General features: G+C 38.1%; 1 protein-coding gene across 11 annotated transcripts in view; it reads left to right on the top strand.

Moving 5' to 3' along the window:
* ATP8B4 (ATPase phospholipid transporting 8B4 (putative)) overlaps nt 1–17,941 on the top strand; it is a 290,737-nt gene that overhangs the window by 145,644 nt on the left and 127,152 nt on the right. For all 11 annotated transcript variants that reach the window (XR_007128694.1, XM_047737429.1, XM_047737432.1 and 8 more), the window contains 2 exons: nt 6,073–6,145; nt 17,079–17,149. Coding sequence is in view for 10 of the 11 variants with exons in the window: in XM_047737429.1 (XP_047593385.1) it covers nt 6,073–6,145; nt 17,079–17,149 (144 nt within the window). In the remaining variant the exon portion in view is untranslated. The remainder of the gene's footprint in view (nt 1–6,072; nt 6,146–17,078; nt 17,150–17,941) is intronic.

Raw genomic sequence — 17,941 nt, 5'->3', positions numbered from 1 at the left:
TACCACTTGTGGGGACCCTGCTCAAAGAGCAGTGGTCTGACTGTGCCTTGGATCACAGTTTAAGGTAACCCTGAGCTGACAGCCCCCACCTCGGTTCTGTCCGTGCAGCCAGATTTCCTACTCCAATACCTGGGAGCTCTGCCACACTGAGACACCCCTGGTATTTCTGTGACTCCACGGGTCCTGAGACCACACTGTTCCTGTGAGGGCTCTACCCCCCACTTAGTGTCTGGAGTGAAAACCCTCAGTGGAGCAGACTTCTAAAAGTTCCGATTTTGTGCTCCGCTGCTCCACCACTTGCTGGGAGCTAGCCTCTCCCCCCTCCGGTCTATCTTCCCGTTGCTCTGGATTCACTTCTCTCACATCCTACCTTTCAGAAAGTGGTCACTTTTCTGTTCCTAGAATTGCTGTTCTTCTTCTCTTTGATCTCCTGTTGAGTTTATAGGTGTTCAGAATAGTTTGGTAACTATCTAGCTGAACTCCTGGGACCTGACGATATTTTAGTCTGCTACTCCTCTGCCATTTTGCTTCCTCTCTCTCACTGATAAACTTCTTGCACATAGATGATCTTTTGAATCTGCTGCCCAGAAATCAGACTATACCTAAATAGGGCTGTTTTCTCCATGTAAGGCATTTCCTTCAGCATTCATATATGAGAGCAGATGTAATTGTCTTCCTTTGAAATAATTTTCTTCCAATTTTCTTGTGGTCTTATCATCAATTAGGCATCTGTTAATAGAATCCTACTAAAATTTTATGGAAGACAGGACCTTAAGAGGCTGATTCAGAAGAAGGGTTTCAGTTTAGGGAAATGATTAAAGAGAACACACTTTCTGTACAACTTTTAATAGGCTTATTGTTCAGGTGAAACTTAGCAAATTGATTATTCTGTTTTAAGAATAGGAAGGCTAAATTATATGTGTGTTTGTGCATCCAAATGCACAACAGAATTTGCAAGGATTTATATAAATTAGGCAGGACATCTATACAATTGATTACTTTTCCTCAACAAATCATTAAATTATCCATGCTGAAGGACTACATCTTTTATCACCTTGCCTTCCTCCCACCACCCCCCACTCCCCACTGCCATAGGACAGCATCCTTCACTAGCTGATTTCAGACCTCCCTGTGTGACTCTGCCACAGCATAAGCACTGTGTGAATAAGAAGGGAGAAAAAGGAGGGGTAACATCTGTATTTTTCAAAATAAATAGATTCCAAAGATATGAGTATTATGCTCATTCTCAATGTAATGAGATTCTGTTCACCAGTCTGTTGTTAGAGGATTAGGGCCAAGCTTTAAGTCTTATTCTAGTGTGGTTCTGACAGCAGTGGAATTAGAAAAAAACAGAAATTGCTGCTGTCCACTGAGCATTTGTGTCAGGGGACCATGACTGCAAGCTGTCTTGGGATCAGCAGATTTTTAAATACAGTAGTGTGTACTTTGTTGAGATCAAATCCCTTTAGCTCTTTAGGGTTCATTTTTTTTTCTAAAGAGGCAAAACATAATTACCACTGAAAATGTAGCAAAAAATAATAAATATAGATGTATTAAGAACATGGGCTTTGTAGTCAGACAGATTCAGGTTCCAGTCTTGGCTCTGCCACTTACATGTGACCTTGGAAGAGTTTTCTTTTCTTCTATTTTTTCCTCCCCAGTTGTCCTTTAATCAATATATGTGACACCCCAAATTCAAACAGCACACAAATGTATACCATAAAATGATGTCTGCTTTCCATTCCAGTTTTTGTTCATTTCCTTTTTCTAGTAGCAATTACTGAATAGTTTCTTGTGTCTTTCAAGAAATTTTCTATGTATGTAAGAACAGAGTTATATGTAGGTATGTTCCTGCTTCAAACCATGGTTAGAATCTCACCGTCTATATGCAGTGTTCTGCACATGCTTATTTTTAACCTAGTATGTAACTGAGAGAATATTTTATATTAGCACATATAGACCTATCTTATTTGTTTTGAATAAAATTTTTATTTTATTGAACTGTATTCATTCCATTGAGTAGATGAGCCATAACTAAATAGGTATACCATGGTATGTCTATCTAATCCTTATTAATGGGTGTTGATAGTTTATAAGCTAATATTGCAATAAACATTGTTGTACATCCATCTTTGAGCTCCTGTATGATCAGTTGTTTTAGAGGAAATATCTATTTCAAAGTAGGTGAGCATTAAAATTTTTGATAGATATTGCAAAATAGGGCAAATGTCTCTCTTTCTCTGACCCTCAGTTTTCTATTCTATAAAATGGGAGTAGCAACAGTACCTATCTTGTAGGGTTGTTGTGAGGATTAAATGATATAAGATCCATGACTGGAGTTGCCAGGTGTAGAAAACTAAAATACAGAATGCCCAGTTAAATTTGAAGCCCAGAATAATAATGTTTTAGTATAAGCATATTCCAAATATTGTATAGGAGCACTTATACTAAAAAAATGACTTGTTGTTTATCTGAAATTCAAATTTAATTGAGTATCACTTGTTTTATTTGGAAACCTTGTACATGAAGGCTTCAGCACAGTACCTGGAATACAGTAAGCACTAAATAAATGTTGGTTATTATAATTCTTATTAAGCATTCAGGGAAATACTGTCACTCAACAAGTGTTTTTGGCAATAATGATTCTGTATTTTCATTCAGTCAACAAAAATTTATTGAGTGCCTACTAGAAATTAGGCATTATTCTAGGTCCCGAGGACGCAGTGATGTATAAAGCAAGATCTGTCTGGGCAGGAGAATATTTTTGTAAGTTATAGGTCTTAATATGGGCTTGAGATTAAAGAAGAAACCAAACTCATTGTATGTGGATTGCCTGGTTAATGAGGGGAGGTCAGTTATGTCAACCTTCTTGATTGTCTGTTTAGTACTCCAACATGTCATCTGTAGCTTTGAGGAAATTATCTTTTCAGGAATCTATGTTGCTAATAGGCAGTCAGAAGTATTAAAGTATGGAAAGGATGTCAGGAGACTTACGGAGCCCACAAGATCTCCTTCTGCCGTTATGCTTCAGCAATGGACTTGGTATCTTGCTCAGAGCAAATGCTTGATTTCTAGCCTCTGGAGCTAATAGTTCAATGACAGGGAGCATGGTAGGTGCTATCTCACTCAGAATTATATTTTCTCAAGTTTATAGATGTCTCGTCAGGAGGAAGCAGATTCAGACCAATTTATCAAACTATTACTATATACAGTTGCCAACTCTCATCACATTTTCTCAGAACTCAGATTCTCTGATGTTCTAAGAATAGGCATGTAGTTAGTGGGTATATTTTTTAAAAGTTCCTTCCTTAAGGTAATTCTAGTTGCCATTCCGTGGCAGTTTAACTTCATATGTTTTATGGTGACTTTGGAATTTAAATTTCATGAATCACTTTCTGGAATTTTGGCTAATTATTTAACAACTGGTTTGTCAGTTTACTAAGGCGAAGTCTCTATCATTACGGCAGCCACAGCCTGACTGAAAGAACCATTAACTAGATTATATCATTTCAAAACCTGGAATAGTTACATGATGATACTGAAAACTGAAGCTTATTTTAAAATTTTGGAATTTCTGGATTCAGTGCAATGAAATGAATTAACTTGCTTTTGGAATATACATATACTGTAATTCCTTTATGAGAGCAGAAGAGCTTTCCCTGACAAAGGTAAAGGCAAAGTTTGTTGGTGCAGGTGTGTGGAGCTGGGTGTCATCATCACAGCCCATGAGGCCATCCTGTTCTCCCTCACAGAACTGTGATGCAAGCTTGATTCAAACACGAGCCCCAAGAACAGCTGCACTACACATGGAGAGACAGGGAGCGTGTTTTCATTATTTCAGGATGATGACGAAATGCAATTGCTGTTTAAGCTAAAATCTTAGAAGTCGAAAAATATTTCAAAGATGAGCTTTAAAGCAAATCTTCCTGTCTGCTGCTCCTGCTGGTTTGTCTTTGACGTTGTGTCATCAGTGGTGTTAGTAGAGCTTATACTTGTTCAGTAAGTTTGGGTACTTTTGTAGCTATGATCCTGAATGCTCATTGAAATATACCTCTGAGATCCTAGTATTATCATTACCTGCCAAGATAGACTAGGAAATAATATTTTTGAAAATACCTCCTTTGTTTGGGGTTACCAGATTTTTTGACAGATATATATTCAAATAAGGGGTTTGGCCAAGGTATCACACATGACTTACTGTAATTCCCATGGACACCAGCACACTTATACTAATTTTTTTTCAATTGCTTTGGTTTTACAGAGGGAAATAATAAGATACTACATTTGAGAAAAACAAGTTAGAGAGAACTTATGTGAGAAAACTCAGGTTTTGGTTTGTTCTCCCAAATAGTGACTGTTGCTGTTTATCTGTTCAAACTTAACTATAAAACATGAATTTTGAAATGTGTAAGAGATTGCGTTGGTTCCCTTTTTACTTTGGTTGCTTTTCCATTTGGGTGGAAAAGTTAGGGTGCAGTCTTTCTTAGACCTTATAGTAGATGGGAAGGAGGAATAAGTTCGGAAATGAAACTTAATATCATCTGATCTTCTTCTTAAAGCAGATGGCACTTTCAGTAGAGACTTAAGGGCAATTCAGTAGCAGTGCATTTTGAATAAATAAAGACAGGGTCTCTATCTCAGTCCGTTCATATCAACTTTTAGCTGAGATATTGTCCCCTGAGAAATGTCACTAATGCTCCAAAGGAGGTGGTGTCTGGGAGGAATAAACCAGCACATAATCCATATCTGTAAAAATAAATGAGATTTAGAAGGCTTCCTAGGTTCTCCCATTGTTGTTGAGCTAGATAAACTGTAGGAAAGTGTGGCATTGGAAAAGCGATTGAATTTTGGCTAGAGATGAAAATGCTGCAATTGAAAACTTTCCAGAACAACATGTACTTGGATCCGTATTAAAGAAAAATTCTTTGAGTGTTTAAGCCAAATGACCCAGCAGGGTTGATAGTGTGAGGCATATTTCACAGTTGTATAAATATTTAAACCTGTTTTCCAGCCTATAAAACAAGTAAATTAGTTTTTTTTTTAAACTGCAGAATGAAATTAATATGCCCACCTTCACTTGTTGGGGAACCTGTCCTTCTCATCCCAACCCATTCTTTTAAAAGGGGATTGCTAGGAAAGAAGTGTGCGGAAAGCTTTTAACTCAGAAAACAAAGCTGGTTTATGTTTCAGGGAATTTCAGAAGGGGTGATTAACATCATGGTAGACTGCCACAGGTGGTTTGTTTCCAGAGGGCCTATCTCCCTTACGTGTCACAGGGGGCCCAACCAACTAAACACAATAGCTTTTTATCATAAACCCTTTTGAATCTGGCAAAGGGTAGACTAGGGACTCCATTATATAGTAAGCCTAAAAGAAAGCAGGGCAGCGTCTTGGCCCCATTGTTCTCAATTCTGAGCTGCTGGTCCTAGCCATTAAATTGCCACCAAGCTGTCCTTTAGCGACAGTGTTGATGGATGATTGGTAGGTGTTCTTTCTCATTCAATCTTCCAAGACTGTTTTTATCATTCATTGTTGTTTATGTCCTTTCCAAAATTTTTATCCTTTTCCTCTTACTTGTATTTTAGCTATTGCCATGGACCATTTTCTTTTGCCTCTGGTTAAACAGACTTCGGAGACAATGGCAGTGATGTTTTATTTCTATATTTTTTTAATATAGAGTCTGAAAAGAATGTCAGTGACTGAATTTATTATTGCTCCCCACCCATCCCAACTGGCCACTGTTCTGGTCAAGGAAACACAAGCAAGAGTTAATAGCTGGTATTTAAAGCTGTCACCGTGGGTGATGGAAAGGTCACACAGCCAAGAGTTAGGCATCTTGAGTTTAGTCCCAGGGATACCCCTAACTCACTGGGTATCCTTGGGCAAATCACTTGGCCTCTCCGAGCCTTAGTTCCCACACCACTCAGGTGAAAGACTTTGTTTTGCAAGGTCCTTGGAATTTAGCATTCTAGAGAAGTCTTATCTGCTTCTGTTATATGATGTACCATTGTGAATACATTCCCTTGATTGTTCTCTATTCCTGAAAACAATTAATTTTGTTTTTGTTCTTAGACTACAGAATGAAAAATGGATGAATGTCAAAGTGGGAGACGTCATTAAATTAGAAAATAACCAATTTGTTGCTGTGAGTATTAAGTATTGTTACAGAATTTATCTCAGATTAAAATAGCATATGTACTGAAGCATTTACATTTGCAAGTTTGGTAAGTCTATGCTAATTCATAATAATTAAGAAGAGAATACCAGAATGTATTAGTAAAAAGTCTCAATTATAAAATGCTGTTAAAAATATATTGATTAATTACTTTGAATAGTGTGGTAACTCAGATAAGCCTGAGTAATTACCTCTTTTTCAATTTCCCTTGTGATCTTTTAAATTAGTAGATACAAAAGATTTTAAATCAAGCTGTCAATCACTTCATATAGATAAGAGCTTTTAAAATGCTCCAGAGCACTTTAAGAAAGCAATTTTTTTCTCACATATTTTGAATCCTATCCCTCAGTAATAGAATTATTACTGTTAATTTGCAATATAGTTAAAGGCAGTTTGTGTTTCTTCCTGAGTGACCACAATCAGAAAATGTCTTGATTGTTCTGAACTAATAAAATGCAATTTTTGAACTTTTGCTTTACATATGTATCAAATGCACTATAATTTATATTCTCAAGCTGCCTATGTTACAGTTTCCTTGTTAAAATTCAGGGCGTCAGTTCAATGACGATAATACATGTGATGAACTGTAGGTCATATTAAATGAAGGGCAGTAAGAGGTAACCAGGTCAGAGATGAAAAATTCAAGTTATTGTAGTCTTTATGTCAAATACACACTAGATTACTTATGACAATTTTTGTGTTCAGTGCAGTTTTATGTATTAAGCTGTGTTCTTCATTAAATTTGAGACATTTTCCCACAGGAAAAAGAAGTTGCCCCAAGATCTATTTATAAGAATAGCTCAGTGGAGACTCCTAACCATTCCCTTTCAGAAAATTTTTTCATTAATGCACCGTCTGTGCATTCTGATCTTCTAGAATAGCCTGTGCTAAGGAGACACGGGACTGGCCAGCTGCAAAAGAGCTCACCCTCTAAAGAGAAAAGGGTTTATGTCCTTAAAACCTCGGTTCTTTGGAAAATAGCTGAAAATAGCTGAAAACCAAAAATAAGCACAAAGGTGTTGGCACAGCCAAGACAGAGGTCTCACAGTCCATGTTCTGTGGCCTCTGCTCCTTGTATGTAGGACAGTCTGCTGCATTCTCACAATTACAATTGACCCTCAAACAACATGGGTTTGAATGGCATGGGTCCCCTTGTATGTGGTCCCCACCCCCCCGCCAATATACATGGTATAATACTATAAATGTATTTTCTCTTTCCTTACAACTTTCTTGATAACATTTTCATTTCTCTAGCTTACTTTATTTTAAGAATGCCATGTATCATACATACAACATACCAAAATAAGTGCTAATCCACTGTTTATGTTATCAGTAAGGCTTCTGGGCAACAAGAGGTTATTAATAGTTAAGCTTTGGGGGAGTCAGAAGTTACACATGGATTTTTTAAAAAGGTTATTTATTTATTATTTATTTGAGAGAGTGGGGAGAGATAGCATGAGAGAGGAGAAGGTCAGAGGGAGAAGCAGACTCCCCATGGAGCTGGGAGCCCAATGTGGGGCTCAATCCCAGGACCCCTGGGGTCATGACCTGAGCCGAAGGCAGATGCTTGACCAACTAAGCCTCCCAGGTGCCCTGCACACAGATTTTTAACTGCATGTGAGGGTTGGTGCCTCTTACTCCCATGTTGGAGGGTCAGCTGTGTTTACTTTAATATTAGACACAATTTAAATTAGCTTATCCAGCTTATTTCCCAGCTCATTAAAGATTAAAAACAGGGGGCGCCTGGGTGGCTCAGTGGGTTAAGCCTCTGCCTTCAGCTCAGGTCATGATCCCAGGGTCCTGGGATCGAGTCCCGCATCGGGCTCTCTGCTTGGCAGGTAGCCTGCTTCCTCCTCTCTCTCTCTCTGCCTGCCTCTCTGCCTACTTGTGATCTCGCTCTGTCAAATAAATAAATAAAATCTTAAAAAAAAAAAAAACAGTACATTTCGGGTGGCATCTGTTAGAAGAAAACACCCTGTAAAGATGAGAGACAGATATAGGTATCCTTTGTTATCTGAAAGCAGAGCATTTCTATGAAGCCTTGAATAAGCCAATCTGAGGTAAAACAAAGAAACAATTACCATTAATTTATATGGACAACTTTTTGAGTATTCCCAGAGCCCCAAAATAATGTTTCAGGCCTTTCTGATACCTTGGGACACATCTTGTTAACGGATGCACAAAATGAGATAAAACACAAATGTTCACAGACCATTCAAAGTTATGGCGGGTTGATGTCAAAATGTTGAGGTTAGCTCCCCTGGGAAAGAGCGTGGTGGGGCTGTTATTGCTCTCTGGTGCACATGACCTTTGTAAGGGCTTACCGCAAAGCAAAGACTGAATGCTATTTTTGCTTTTTCTTTTTTCATAAAAGTAAAAATCCTTTTTGGGTTTCTTTCAGTTAGTGAAAACAAGCACTAATGTAGGTCTTCTGTAAAATGAAGTGTTATAATGCAAATGCCCCCAAAGCTGGGGGTATCTGTATAGTGGAAGGACACCAAAGGGAACTGGGTTAGAGCTGGGTCTGCTCCATTCCTTCAGTGATAGCAGTCTTTGTTCTCTGCCTTTGGTTTCTTCATGTGTCACATAAAGGTGCTAGACCATTATATGATCTCCAGGATCCCTTCCAGCCCTATGTGCTGTGGTTGTCTCAACTGAGATGACTACAAGATTCTTGAAGGCAAAGAGCATATTGATTTGCCGGCTCTTTCAACACCTAGTGCCGTGTTGGATCGTAGGGGGCAGACAGTAAGTGTCGGCTGAATGAATGTCAATCTTTTGTAAGAAAGAAGACAGAGGGAGAAAATGGTTAAAAACTTTAAAAATTCAGGGTGTTCTGGATGAATGGGGTACTAATATACATCTACATGCTCTAATTAAGAAAAAAGCTAAGATATAGTCAGGATTCTTTGCTTAAGAAGAAAGGGCTTCATGCAACTTGAGTTCTACTTTCAATTAAAATGATTACAGTGAAAGAGTTTTGCTGCAGCTAGATAGTTAACCTGAACCCTCAACTTTTTTTTTTTTAAACTGACATACATGGAATTCTAAGAAGTATTCATTAAAAATTTTTTGGGCAATGACTTTATGCCAGAAATGGTGTCATGTTATAGAGGAATTAGCAACAATTAAAGTATGCCACACGTTTAACTGTTGTATTATTTGGAATTGAATATTTCAGTGGCAATGCTAGGTATATTCCTCCTTCAGGTATTCATAAAAACTGTGCATTTAAAGAGCCCCCTGTACATGCTCTAACAGGGATAAATAGATTGAAATCACTTGTTCACTAATACTCCACAAGTATTAAGTATAAGTGTGTTCACTTATCACATTCTTTGGGGTGAGTCCGAGAAAGGCAGGAATCAAATGTATGTCTCAAAGCTCCTAACTCTGTAGGACCTCAGGGCCAGCTTATCTGTGCTCCAGTTTGCCCTCTAGCCTTGGTATTGTAGTTTGTATTTCTCTTGGTTTTCATTCTTAATTGAGTTGTATTTTCCATGTTATGGTACACATGCTTGCATGTTCTTGCAAAACTGTCTATGCATTGAGGCATGGAAGGCAAGTGTACATGCAAGCGGCAGGCAGAAGAAAACTAGTCCAATGGGCATATCATTAGCATTGCTTTAAGATGAATTACACATTTAGACAAGTGTCCATGAGGTCATGATCCATGTGTCCCTGCACTGTCCAATAGAACTTTCCACAGTGAGGGAAATACAACTTTGTGCCACCCAATGTGAAGACCAAAAGCCCCATGTAGATACTGAGCCCTTAAAATTTGGCTAGTGCAGTTGAGGAACTGAATTTAAAATTGTATTTAATTTTAATTAATTTAGGTTTTTTAAAAAAGATTATTTATTTATTTGAGAGAGTGCGAGAGACAGAGGGAGAGGGAGAAGCACACACCCCACTGAGCAGGAAGCCCAGTGTGGAGCTCCATCCCAGGACCGGAGCCTAAGGCAGATGCTTAACCAACTGAGCCACCCAGGTGTCCCAATTTGGATTTTTAAGTTTAGATTTAAATAGCCATACGTGACTTGTGGCTACCTGATTAGATGGCACAGAGTGGCATTTTAATTGTGGCTACACGATGAGATGGGAATGCTTATTCTCCACTTCTTCCTAGGTCTCATTCTTCACATTTTCACTTGGAGGGACAGCCCCAAAATAACACTTCAAGTCTCTTGAACTTCCTTGCTCACTCTCCCCTCCCCCAATAGTGACTTCTCTAATTGCTGTCTGGGGTGGGGGTGGGGGGTGGGGGCAGTGTGCAGGACCCAGAGCCTCCTTCCTTCCCTTTTTCTTTGGACTCTGCCTGTGTGCACAGTAGTTTCTGCCTTGCTCCCTCATTCCAGCAGTTACAGGAGCAGATCCTCCTGGTGGGGGTGGTAGGAGGGTCCTGGTAGTTCAGAGCCTCCCTTATCAATAGCTAGATGAGTCTAACAGGTCAAGTATTAGCAAGCCCATTGAGTCCACAGACCTATAGCCTGGCCTCCAGCAGCTTGCTTGCTTTATTTTATATTTTATTTTATTTTATTTTATTTTATTTTATTTTATTTTATTTTATTTTATTTTATTTTTAGAGAGAGAGTGATTAGGGGGATGGGGGTCGGGGGATGGAGGAGCAGAGGGAGAAGGACATGCAGACTCCAAGTTGAGTGCAGAACCCGATGCAGGGTTCAGTCTCAGGACCCTGAGACATGACCTGCACTGAAGTCAAGAGTTAGACGCTTAACTGACTGAGCCACCCAGATGTCCCTCCACAGCTTTATGAATAACAAAGATGAAATTTTTTTTAAAGATTTTATTTATTTATTTGACAGACAGAGATCACAAGTAGGCAGAGAGACAGAAGGAAGCAGACTCCATATCAGCAAAGAGCCCGATATGGGGCTTGATCCCAGAACTCTGGGAGTCATGACCTGAGCCTAAGGCAGTGGCTTTAACCCACTGAGCCACCCAGGTACCTCCAAAGATGTAATTTTTATCTCCATTGATCTTGGTCTGACTCCTACAGTTAGAGCTTTATTGGTTTAATCTTTGGGTCAGTGAGGAACGGAGTCCTCCAAAACTCTGCGGTATGTCTTGATTAGCCCACTGTATTCAGAGTTTTTCTATGTCTAACTACTTGGCACCTACAAAACTATTTTTTAAGGGCAAACAAATGTTTTTATGGATGAATTGCTGTAATCACTTAGAAGTATAAATATACTTTATTTATTTAACTCATTTAATCTCTACAGTAGCTCAGTGAAGGCAGATTATGTACTATTGTTATTGTTCCCATTTTACAGAGGAGAAAACAGTGCCATCAAATAGCTTGCCAATAGGAGAGCCAGGAGTTAAACCCAGGCCATCTGGCTTTTAACCCCACTCCTAATTGCTACCATATGCTGCTCCTTACTCCATTAAAGTTGTCATCCTAATTGCCTTGAACCTGGGCTTCCAGCATTAGTTTTCTGGCGTGGATGCTGGAATTGAAGCGACCAGAGGATGTTGCACCTAATTCTGATGCATAACCTCTAGCTGTCCAAACTTAGAATTCTAAATTAATTTATGTCAGCTTATCAGTACATTTTAAGTAAGGAAAGGAGCTTTCCTGAGATGACCAATTAGCTGGCATATTCCGAAGTTACTCACCTTTATTTTCCAGATAAGGAATTCTCACTGCCCTTCATTTAAAAAGAAATTTAAAACATATTTGGGCTGAATTTCCAGAACTCCTAGTTTTATTTCGGTGCGGGGGAGGAGGGGGATGTAGAGTGTGATTCAGTCACTGCAAGACCAACATGCATTAAAAGAACTGAGTAAACTATTAGAAAAACATACTACAAAGCTCTCGATACTGCCAAGACTTGGACCCTGGGAGCCAGGCACACCTTCCTTCTTTATTGATGGAAGCAATCTCGTGTTTTGATTTTCTTATCTGGGGGAAATAAACCCCCCACTGGACATGAACATATTTGAACATTACATGAATTTAGTGGTTTAGCTTACTTAAAAGAGTGCCCTCACCCTCAAAAGAAAGGCATTGAGGTGTTTACAACCGTAAAGGTTTTGTTTTAAAACAAAGGCATTCTTCGGCTACATGGATTGGAAATTTCACCTTCAGAAATGAAAGAACTAGAAAGATGAATCTAACCTAAACTGCAGTCCTGACTGAATGTGGGCTTTGGCTCTTTTTGACCCATCTCCTCTTTCCTAATCTTTGACTCATCTAACCTTTCCTAGAACCTTGGTCCTTCCTGAGAGGCTGTTTGACAGTCTAATTGCCCTCTTCCTTATTTTAAATTTTATAGCTTCAAGCCAGAGTTACTTGTTTCACTCTAATTGTTGTAAATAAACTCTCTTTTATTTTTAAATAAAAATATGTGAGACAGTAGAAAGTTGAAAATTTCCAGAGACAGATTTTTTTAAAAAACTTTTATCTAAGCTGTATTGAAAAAGAAGCTTCTTGGTGAAATTTAGAGGTGCAACATGTATTTTCTACACGTTGCATGTACATGTTGCAGTACATGGCCAATGTTCTGTTAGTAAGCAATTACTAATTTGTGGGGGTGAAATATATAAGGCAAGGATTTTTTTTTTTTTTTTTGACTAAAGAAGGGGTGGACCCATGAGTAAAAACTATGATGTCCATTATTAGTCTCCTTTCCACCTTCTGCTCTTTCTCCCGTCTTTTTCTTATTCATATTGGATTCATTTAATTATAAAAACCAAAACAATGTATTAGATTCTAGTAGACACTCAGCACATATTTGTTGGATCTGAAATTTAATTATTTTTTTTATTTTTTAAAAAGATTTTATCTATTTATTTGACAGAGATAGATCACAAGTAGGCAGAGAGAGAGAGAGAGGGAAGCAGCCTCCCTGCTGAGCAGAGAGCCCGATGCGGGACTTGATCCCAGGACCCTGAGATCATGACCTGAGCCGAAGGCAGCAGCTTAACCCACTGAGCCATCCAGGTGCCCCTGAAATTTAATTTTTAAATAAAAATATTACCTACAATCTTACACATTTTTATTTTTACAACTTCATCCTCATTTTTGTCCATATCAAACCTATTTTCCTGTAAGTATAATCATATTGCATATCATTATACTGTAAGTATAACCATATTGCATGAACCATTTTTAGACTACAAAAAAGGAGATAATATTATAGAGGTTAATGAAGATAAAGAACTTTATGTGTGGAAATGGCTTACAAGAGAGATTTGAATATGGCGTTCCAATTCTACAAATTTATCCTTCCATCAGGATATGGGGTCAGTACCCCAATATTCTTCACTATTGTGGTTTCGGGTTTTGAACATGAACAAAGTGAAATGAAACAAAGCAAAACACTTTGTTTTTCATGGTTCTATTCCAGTGAATTTGTATCCAAGCAGAGGAAAGAGTGTACATTTGGGATCGGAGCTATAAATTCTAGTTCTAGCTCTGCTCTTTAAGCTCTGTGTGGCCATGAGTATGGCATTTAATCTCTTAGGAACTTTTAGAAGTGACAAAGCTCTCACCGTGATTTTGTAAAGGCTATGGACTTTACATGAGATAATTTAGTTCATCTACTGCTTGTGAGCCAGAGATGACCTTCCCAAGGTTTCTTATTCACATATGGGAACAAAATTACCTCCTCACAGGGTTATTGAAAGAATAAAGTGATACAGTTGTGAAAGAATGTTTTGTGAACTCTTAAAGAATTATGTAGCTTTTTGGTGTTATCATCGCTTGAGATTTTGGTTTATTCTTTATATCAGCAAACAGTAATTATGCCTAATAAACCTATGAAGATAGTGTTGTTGGTTGTGAGGACTCAGAGCCATGAGACTCTTTGTCAGCTACCAATCTGATATATTCTTCCTCATTGGCACCCCACCCATAGCACTTTGGTAATCAGACTTTTAGAAGCCTTATCATATTCTGCCTGTATTAAACTCTACAATCCTTGAAGGAAAGATATTTTTGTTCATTTTAGTATTCCAGCTGTATGTGCCTTCAATTGTCTGGATTCATATCCTGATATGTCACTTACTGTGTGACTTCAAACAAGTTACTAAGCCTCTCTGGGCCTCACTTTGCTCATCTGTAAAGCGGAGATAACAATAGAACCTACGCTATAGGATTTCGGTGGGAGTTAAATAAAATATTGCATGTAAAGCTCTTAGGATAGTACCACAGACATGGTAAGCCCTCGCTAAATACCAGTATTATAAACCCCTACAACTCAAATACAGGTTTCTGGATCAACTAGGAATTGGGTACCCTGAGAGATACTGAAAGGGTCAGTGTGAGGAGGCTTGATCTGGGGCTCAGAGTCATGGAGCTGGTGGGGTTCTAAGACCACCCCTGAGTTGCTGCACTCATGGCCCAGAACCTCTGACAAAATGATGATGACCAGGAACTAGCAGGGCTCTCTTGGCCTACTGCAGCTTTCTTGTCCTTTTCTTTTTAGAATTCTTACGGAGTACACCTGGAAATAGGAGCACTGTGTGATGAGTGGCGGACTCCTTATTTTTATGGAAGCCCCTATTAGTCCTGCCCCTTCACACTTCCTCCGCAACTGTGATGAATTTAAAAATTCGAAGGGAAGGTGTTAGGAAAAGGGAATGGCGAAGCTCGGCAGTGGTGCAGGGAGAATAGGGATGAATGAGGGGTGTGCAGGATGGGGATTAGGGAGTAGGGAAACAGTAGCAAGGTTCCAGGGACATCAAAGGAAAAGATGACTACAGAGGGTACAGGAAGAGGTGGGGAAAGTGGAAGGTAGGAATGTAGATGACCCAGGTTCTCAAGGGGTAGACAGGGCAGGAGGAGTTAGCTCAGAACTTGTGGGCTTTACAGTTCTCAGTAGCAGTCTTTAGGAAGTTGAGTTAGTGCTCAGGACAGAATCTAGTGGCCAGGTAGTGTTGGTGCCTCACTCACGTGTTCTGAGCCAGTATCGGACAACCGATCCTCCCTTTGTCTACTAAGATCTAAGTGTTGAGCAACTAAGCTCAGTACTAAATAGTAGCATCAAATCATCCTTACGGTGCAGAGTTTAGAAGAAAAGCAATTCTGGGTATAAATGGGGCTTTTTCTCTGAACTTTATAACTATTTTCAATCACAGAGGATGAGAATTGGAAAATTTTAGATTTAGGCACGAAGCTGTACTGCTGTCATATCCACTGAAATTTCAATGAGAGAAGTAAGACTGTGGTGAATTTTTGAAAATACTCTTTTCTTTTTAAAATCAAAGTGTGTAATTTTTGGCTCAAGATTTGTGTACAACTCTTTTTCTTAAATTTTAAAAAAAAATTTATCATTATGTTAGTCACCATACAGTACCTCATTAGTTTTTTTTTTTTAAAGATTTTATTTATTTATTTGACAGAGAGAAATCACAAGTAAGCAGAGAGGCAGGCAGAGAGGAGGAAGCAGGCTCCCTGCTCAGCAGAAAGCCCGATGTGGGGCTTGAACCCAGGACCTGGGATCGTGACCTGAGCCGAAGGCAGCGGCTTAACCCACTGAGCCACCCAGGCGCCCCCCTCATTAGTTTTTGATGTAGTGTTCCATGAGTCATTGTTTACGTATAACACCCAGTGTTCCATGCAATATGTGCCATCCTTAATACCCAGCACCCAGCTAACCCATCCCCCACCCCCCCAACCAAACCTTCACCATGAGAGATTGTATACAACTCTTTAAATGTTCTCTCTGTAGTGGGTTTGCTGTAGTCACATTGTAACTATTCAGAAGATAATTTTGCTCCTCAGCCTTCTGTGACTGTTGTTAGAGTTGAGGAAGAGTCTTGATATATAAACCTATTTATTCCTTTAGAGGATTGTTATTGAGTTATTTTTCAATTCTGTTTTGTCACAATTCAGACAAAACTGAACACACACATGTATATGCTTCTCCCCCCATCTAAATTTGAGTTGGAAATTTAAAAGCTTGAGACAATGAAATAAGTGGATTGATTCTAAATTTAACCTCTAAATTTAACTTGAGAATGGGACAATTCTACACAATTGTTAATGTGTCAAAATAAATTGTTAAAATTTTAGTCAATTCATTTTAGACCTTCAGATCTTTCAGAATCTCATAAAAATCCTTACTTTAAAATGAAATTTGAAATAAACTGTTCCCCAATATAGGAAGCACCCAGAATTCTAAAACTGAATTGTGATAGGTCATTTCCGAAGCTCAAATGGACAGCTGACTGGAATGATTTTACGTCTCTGAAAGACCCACAACTTGGTTTCTGAATGTTTTCTGCTGTCTTTTGGAGCATTTTCTAATTCTTTCTTGCCTCTTGCTTAGCCCCTGTTTTATTTTCTCTTTTCCCTTTTTTATACCCCATCATTTTTTTCTTACATTTTTAATTTTTTCTTTTAATTTTTTCTTGTTAAATTTTCCTTGCCTGCTTTATTTTTTTTTTCCTATGGTTTTCCATTTACTCCTACTTTACTTCTATCCTTTCCCTGTCAGCTTTGCCTGATTGTTACTTTTAAGTCACAATACTAGAGAATTAAAGTATGTGTATGGAAACATTTCCAATTATTTCACTTATTGGGAAAAATTTTATATTTTCCAATAGTAATTATCAAGATGAGAATGTAGAATTTTATCTGTTTCTTGCAAAAAAAAAAAGTAAATGAAGTGGCTATTAATTTATATGATATCTCCTGCTCTTGCTTATATTCTGATGTTGAAGGGGGTGGACCCAACAGGAACAGGGAAGGAGAGGGAAGATTTGATTTGGGGCATATATGGCAGAGAAGTGGAACAGGATTCTACCTCTCTCACTTTTTTAATCTAAGGCTGTCCTGGCTCATTAGTTAGTAAGGGTAGTATAACAAAGAAGGGTTTCAACCAGTCTTCCCTTCTCATATATTCATTATGATTTTTTTTTTTTAAAATAGGCTGATCTGCTTCTCCTATCAAGTAGTGAGCCACATGGCCTCTGTTATATTGAAACTGCTGAGCTTGATGGGTAAGTTTTTAAAGTTAGAATAATTATTTAGATTAGTTTTTAATTTAGCAGTAATAGCTTTAGGAATAGTATTCAATCTAAACCTTATTCCTCATTTAATTTTCTTGGAACAAATGAGAGTCTAACTTGCAAATTCCATTCATTAATTACTTTGTGGCTCCTTTGAAAGCTCTTTTTCTCTTGAATTTATTTTCTTTCCAAAGCAGTAAGTTAAACATGTCTGTGTGAATTATTGTATAGGACTCTTTATTCATATTCCTTAGAAAAGTTTTGTTTTGTTTTAGTTTTTTTTTTTTTAATTTTATATGATTCTCCAAGGAAAATTAGAGGAGTATTGATGAGTTTCTGAGGAAAGAAGCATTGATGTTACTTTAGAAGGCAATCTTTTGGAACTGGGTGAAATGAAGGTGAAGAAGAAAAGAGAAATGGAGTTTTGACATTAATGTTAATCGAAAAATTAAGTTATAGAGAACATAGCAGTTCTGTTTTAGTGGATTCAATATGGCTGGCATATAAACATTTATTGGATGTTTACATTTTAAAAGTACTATTATATTCTTTAGATGGATTTTATTACTTAATTCTGATGTAGGTAGTATATAAGCCCCATTGTATAGTCGACAAGGCTTAGAGATACTAAGTAATTTACTCCAAATTTCTCAAAAATGAAGCCAGTACTCATACCTGATAGTCTGACAAAAAAGCCCCTGGTTTTAACGCTGCCTCCCAAATCATTGTTCTACTGGGCTATTCAAATGGAGTGTGACATGTGTGATCCTACCCTTGGTTTGG

Source organism: Lutra lutra, chromosome 7 (genome assembly GCF_902655055.1).
Source record: "Lutra lutra chromosome 7, mLutLut1.2, whole genome shotgun sequence".
NCBI lineage: Eukaryota > Metazoa > Chordata > Mammalia > Carnivora > Mustelidae > Lutra > Lutra lutra.
Note: the sequence above shows the minus strand (reverse complement) of the source record. Positions and strands in the feature narration are given on the sequence as shown.